Consider the following 6,945-nt stretch of genomic DNA (forward strand, 5'->3'; position numbering starts at 1 on the left):
ACAAAAAACCCCCCCCCCCCCCCCCACCTTCAAATGAGCCTTTCTACACAAAAAGTTATTTAAACATAATCACGCATGCCCTTGGTTGCAATAATCCAAAATAGGACAGCTAAACAATTCAAAGTCTAACAATCCATATTCTGCTCAATCAAAAACCATCCATTTTTCAATTTCTTATTACTTTCCGAAATTGGGTGGTAACCTAAATCAGAATCAGAAAGCACAAATATGAATCAAGGACCACAGCCATTTTATTGAACAGTTGCAATATCGATAATCAATTAAAACCTCTAGAATTCATTTACTTTGAAACCATTAACAAAAAATTTAAACAAACTCACCTATGGCAAAGAAAAAGGTGAAAATTGCAGAGAATACATTTCCGACAATTGCAGAAAGAGCGAAGCCGAAACATTGTTTAATTTTGTCGATGAAATACCCGAATGATAACAAAGAAGATGAAGACGAGGGCAAAGGATTAGACGGATATGTGTAAAATTCCATGAATTCTTAATCTCTAATTTGGAAATAATTGCAGCTTTCCCCTTTTAATATTACGGAGGATGGATCGGCTTGGCCATTATGGACACATCTATATAAACAAATATCTACTACTCTCATATGTATAAATAAATTATATACACGTGTCTCGCCCCCGGGCACTTTTCCACTGGCAAAGGACGGGCTCTGTCAAACTTGGCAGATTAGAGGTCGTGAGTTCGATTCGTGGGGCTCTTGAAAGGCAAGGATTTATTCTTGGAAGGCAAGAGAAATCTTGAAAGGTAATGATTATTCTTGGAAGGCAAAATGCAACTTGGATTGACTTGCTTGGCACTTTGGCAGATCAGGTGGAGAGGGCTCGGACCCTGACTAGTTGGAGACACATCCCGCGATTAACTGGACTGTGTGAAGAGGGGCCGGATCACAGATCCAAGGATTAGTCAAGAATTAAACACCTTGTCAAAAAAAAAAAATTATATACACGTGTCTCTACTTGGGTTGTAGAAAGTAGAAACAGTGGATGAAGTCTCCATGTTCATTTTTGCATCAAATTTATTAATATTTTTTTGTACATTAAGGTATTCATACACTTACATAGGGTGAGGTCGACTTAAATAAAATATTCGAACAAGGCCCACTCCATGTGAGTGTGAGATACCTTAATGTACAAAAAATTATGTACACAAAGTAAAGCCCATTTATTAATATGGTTATCTAGTTATACCTAAAAACTAGAGTGATGTTAGAACATTTTCAAAAGATTCTTTACTTTCATAAAATATATTCTATCGTTTAGATAATATCTATAAATTTGGAGATTTAACAATTAATTTTACTATTCTCGAAACCCACTCTCTAAATTAAAATATTAATTTAAAGTATCTTTTGGAGCACGTTTTTAAGAGTTGACTCTTTTTAAAATAGGAGTATCTCATGTTTAAATAATTTCTTGAGAGATACTCTTACGACATTAGTTTAGACAACATTAAGTGTCTGAAAAATACAAGTAAATGAATTTCATAATTTCATCTTTAATTGAACATATTACATAATGTCACATAAATTAGTACTCTAACATAGATTTATCATTCATAATGAATGTCTAAATGAACTAAAACTCTAGTAACTTTTGATTAGCATTGCGAGAAAATTTCTAGATGGTTCGAAATTTTTTAACATTTTTTTTAAGAGAATGGTGGTATTATTTGAAAGAATTGATCAAAAAAGTGGATATTATTTACAAAACGTAAATTGATGGAAACTCAACACGTAATTTCATCCAAGATTTTATGGAAATACAAATATCCTTGCAATAAGAGAAGGTAATTATTTGATTTTGAATAATGCTATTTGCAGTCGCTCACTACAACAGTCGTCCTACTTGGCATGTACATAGCAAGTGGTTATTTGATGCATTAATGAATAAAAAAACTACCACATTAATATATCAAATAATCATCTATCATGTGTATACCACGTAGGACGAATGTCGCAGTGACCGACTACGAATAACATTACTCTTTGATTTTGGTGGCTCTTTTATCTTTAACTTGCTTTTTCTATATTCACACGTGTTATCTTTTCTTTTCTTTTTCAGATATACCAATTTGATTTAAGGAATCAATATGTAAGCATATATTTCCGATATGGTAGAAAATAAAAAGAAATAAGAATCTGTCGCCGGACATGGTTTTAGGGTAGTTAGAGTTATTTTATTTGGTTTGGTGTGTGATGAGCGTGGTTTGAGACTTTTGGTAGAAATATATTTTTATTTTTATAATTCAATGAAATTTGGTTAGGTGTGGTTGAAGTTCACAATCACGCATGGATTGACAGTTCTTGGATTTTTATTTGAGAAAATTACAGGTAAAATCCCTACCTAATAGCAATGTTGTAATTAGGTTCTCGATCTTCTTTTTTAATCTTTGATGTCCACAATTTTCAACCTTCCATTTTTGTACCACCGGAATTCACACTAAATGGGATTACCTACCCTTATCTTTTAAGTGTAATTATATTTACATCACAATTTTTTCTTTATTGCACCACGTCTCTAACTTTTGCTCATTGTCAGTGTGGCCCATCGTTTGTATCATTACTCTTCTTTTAGTTAGCACAATTTGACGTTGATGATGGTTTTTGTCAAAGTATTCTGCTAGCTTGTATCAAATTGATGGGAAAACTATTTGTCGAAGTTTTGTATTTGTTATTTTTTCTCATTTAAACGTATGAGGAGAAAATAAGTTTTTTATTGGCCTCTCAAGTCTCAACTAATCTTTTGGATGGAATCTATCATTGTGGACGAAGATGTGCTAATTAACATAAAAAATCAATGATAATAATGAAACAAGAAAAATAAAAGAACTAATATTAAAAACCTTCAATGCAAAATGTAGGGTAACAAATAAAAATTGTCGTGTTAATATAATTACCTTAGCTTTAATTGCCACCATGATTTTATTTAGGCCCTGTTTGGGAATGATTTTGAGAATTGATTTTGTGACCGTTAAGAGAAAAGTGGGGCCCACTTATGAGAGAAAAAGTCAAACTTTATGGTTGGAATAGTGAAATAACGTTCAAAAAATCAATTTTTTGGATGAAAAACAATAAAAATGTATTTTTGTCAATATACCTCAATCTATTAACCCAATTAAAATGAATACTGGGGTCTGAAACTTTTTTTGTCTTTTGTTTTATTTCTCGATATATTTTGATTTACAGTTAGGTAATTGAATTAAAAATTGTTAGTTGTTACTATCTATTGTTTATGATTAACAGATAAAAAGTTCTCTGTGACTTTTGGTGTATAACGTATGATTTTTCTGAATGTAGTTTACCAACAATTGTCGAAATATGGCGCAATTAAATGGTATGTTTATGGAGAAGTTGATCAAAATCATGAGTGAAAACCAAATCAGACGGAAATCTCGCCGGAATTTGTCGGTAACTAAGGAATGGGTAGGGAAATGAATGGTAATAAATTATTGTGTACAGTGTACTTCACTTTTTCTTTTCGTTTCTTTTTTTCTTTATTAGGCGAGTTATGGACATATTATAAATTTAGCCCCTGTTTAAACCCCATTAAATTTCATCACATTACATTTTATTTTTTTCTCCTATTTTCAACCACACAATCTTTCATAAAACAATATTATACGTAAATTAAAAAAATTTCATTCTTTTTCAACCACTCATTTTTCAGAAAAATACTATTCCACTCATTTTCATTTTCCGAAAATGAAGGCCAAACGGGAGCTTATTGTGGTATATTTATTAAAATTTAATATTGTGTGAAAAATAAAAGATGTGATTATAACATAATTAGTGAGAATTACACCTATGACTGTTTTTAAGTTTTATATTTCAAAATTCAAGTTATAATTAGTTATTTATATGTATTAAATAAATATATTAATAATAATTCACCTCGGTTCTCTCGCCCCCACACCTATCCCTCGCTAAGCTTTAACCCTTCTCTCGGTCTTCTCTATCTCTCTCTTTCAGGGGCGGAGCCAGGATTTATATTCAGTGCGGCCATCATTTTTCGACGCCGAATTTCGAGGTTTTGGTCATAGATTTAATGATAACAAAAAAAATAAAACAATATTCGAATAATACTAAAAACGACATAATTTATATATTAAACTTGTTCCTTGCGAGTTTTCATATTTTGATATCGTCGTACAATAACTTCATTATCAATCTTCAAAAATATATCTTTCTCTATATAAACAATTGTGCTATCATTTATCCACTGATCACCCATTCGATTGCGCAATCTATCATTTACAATACTCATTGCAGAAAAGACTCTTTCCATAGTAGCAGTAGCAACCGTTAAAATCAATGTCAAAGTCAAAAGTCTGTAAACCAATGAATATAACCTATCTTTCTTTGTCAGAACTAACTTCTTCGCAAGATCACCAAGGTCATTCAACCCTTCAAACTCATTGTTAGAACTCATGTCAAAAATATAAGTCTCAAGTTGATCGTTAAGTACAATGACATCTACTGCAGAGAAATCTAATGGATAAAGCTCACCAAGTCTAATCAAGCTTTTCTTGTCAAAAGAAGAAAATGAATCTTGTGGACATAAACAAGCTACACAAAGGAGTAACTCTGTATTTACCTCCGAGAAATGATCATTCAATTCTTGAATTTGTAAATCGATGACAGAATAGAACAAAACTACTCAGTAATGATGTAAATTTGTAATTTCTGGAGAATTATGCTGAGGGCGACCACAAAGTGCAAGGCGTACAAACATATCATCCATGTTGGGTATATGAATGTAATGTTGTTGACAAAAAGAACATACTTCTTTCAAAAAGGAGTCCCATCCTTCGTCTCTCATTATTTGGAGTCGTCGTTTGCACAATTTCACCAATTGCATTGCATTCACAATATCTTGATCTTTCCTTTGCAATGCCTTTGACAGTTCATTTGACATCCCCAAGACACTTCTCATCAACTGTAGATTAAATGCAAAATCAAATTTTTGTATCAACTCCAATAAATTTGTTGCATCAGATCTTTGATCACAAGAACAAGATTCATCTTCAACAATCATTGCAAGTACATCTAAAACAGAAGAGAATATGGCAAGCAAGCTGACCAAAGAATTATAATGTGAACTTCATCGTGTATCACCAGAGCGCTGAAGGGTCGTTTCTTGATTAAGTCCCCGTCCACTTAAAATCTCACATTTTTCCAATGCCTCAACAATAAAGTCTAATTGTTTTTCTCGAAGAAGTTCACAACGTTTGGAAGATGCTCCAACAGTATTTATCACGTCCCCAACCACACGAAAGAAGTTAGTAATAGGGATGTTCTTCTTTACCACAACCACAAGCGCAAGTTGGAGTTGATGAGCAAAACAGTGAATGTAAAAAGCACATGGACTCTCATTCAAAATTAGTGTTTTCAGACCATTAAACTTACCTTGCATATTACTTACTCCATCATAACCTTGTCTTCTCAATCTAGACATGCTCAAGTTATATCTAAAAAATACCTTATCAATTGCAGCCTTAAGTGATTAGAGTCGTGGTAATTGTAACATGTTCAATCCCTATGAAGCGTTCGTTGACATGCCCACTATTGCCTACATAATGTAAAATAATAGACATTTGCTCCTTCATTGACACATCACGAGATTCATCAACTAGAATAGAAAATAGTGAGTCGCCAACATCTTTGATAATACATTGATCGTTTCAATAGCACAAGCATTTACTATATCCTTTTGAACATCAAGTGATGTCAATTTGCAATTGTGAGGAGCGTTTCCCAAAGTGACGGCATGAATAGCTTCATTTTGAGTAGCCAAAAATTGCAATTGCACTAAGAGTTTACCTGGATTGAGAGAATCCTCAGATTCATCATGACCTCGAAATGAGTGCCCTTGTCGCAAAAGAACTTGAACACAATCAATGTATACATTAAGATGTGTAACATATGCACTTCTTGCTTGTTCTGATTGTTTGTAGAAAACTGATTGAATGTGTTGTTCTTGATTTATCAACACTTCACACTTAGTGCGAGTTTGATTACGTGCACTATCATGAAATCCAACATGAGTATGAAGTCTCTTTTTATCTTTTCAATATATAAAACCTTCGCCAACAAAAGACTCACCGCCACCTTGCTTTCCAGAACTTGTTCTGAAAAGATAACAATACAAATAATAAGCAGCATCCTTCTCTACGCTGTACTCAAACCAACTACTGAACTCTTTAAACCACGAAGGATTGAATCGTCTAATTGTTACTCCAAATTGTCGTTTTGGAAAGTCATGATCTTGGGGCTGACAAAGACCCTTTAACATATATGCTCTTCGAACTTCATCTCGGATGTTAGCATTGTAATCCGAAATGAGTATCCTTAGACCAGGATCAGTTGAAAGTTTTGTGACATCAAATTCCACATCATTCAATACCCCCTCATCAATATTATCTACATTCATTTTTCGTTGAAAGTATCTATTCATTTGATATCTGGATTTAAACATTTGATATCCAATTATTACTGGGAGTGAGTGAGAATAATTCATAATGACAAAAGAATCATAAATTCACAATTTCACAATCTCAATTCGCAGTGTAATTCACATTTCACAATCAAATTCACAATTCACAATTTCACATTATCAATCCAATTTCACAATATCAATTCACCTTCCAATTCGCAATTTCACAATGGAATTTATACTAATTCACAATTCACAATTTCACACTATCAATCCAATTTCACAATATCAATTCACCTTCCAATTCGCAAATTCACAATACAATTTATACTATTTCACAATCTAATTCACAATTCACAATTTCACAATATCAATCCAATTTCACAATATCAATTCACGTAACAAGTTTTCCTTGTGTTGTGTGACAGTGTGAAAATGAGAATCTGCAACAAATAGAGGATACATCTACAAGGAAA

At 32.7% G+C, this 6,945-nt stretch overlaps 2 protein-coding genes across 2 annotated transcripts in view; both read right to left on the reverse strand.

Moving 5' to 3' along the window:
- Positions 1–597, reverse strand: part of LOC111378899 (NEP1-interacting protein-like 1) — a 1,768-nt gene extending 1,171 nt beyond the window's left edge. The window contains exon 1 of the mRNA XM_023002175.1: positions 342–597. Coding sequence (XP_022857943.1) covers positions 342–504 — 163 coding nt within the window. The 5' untranslated portion in view covers positions 505–597. The remainder of the gene's footprint in view (positions 1–341) is intronic.
- Positions 598–1,476: 879 nt separating this feature from the next.
- LOC111378895 lies at positions 1,477–6,466 on the reverse strand. Its single transcript, XM_023002173.1, has 6 exons — positions 6,118–6,466; positions 5,694–5,919; positions 5,152–5,504; positions 4,816–5,082; positions 4,235–4,689; positions 1,477–1,494 (listed from the first exon to the last, which is right to left on the reverse strand). The coding sequence occupies exons 1-6, from the start codon at positions 6,464–6,466 to the stop codon at positions 1,477–1,479; spliced, it is 1,668 nt and encodes a 555-aa protein (XP_022857941.1).
- Between the last annotated feature and the right edge of the window lie 479 nt (positions 6,467–6,945).

The sequence above is a fragment of the Olea europaea genome, unplaced genomic scaffold (assembly GCF_002742605.1).
Source record: "Olea europaea var. sylvestris unplaced genomic scaffold, O_europaea_v1 scaffold1899, whole genome shotgun sequence".
Taxonomy (NCBI): Eukaryota; Viridiplantae; Streptophyta; class Magnoliopsida; order Lamiales; family Oleaceae; genus Olea; species Olea europaea.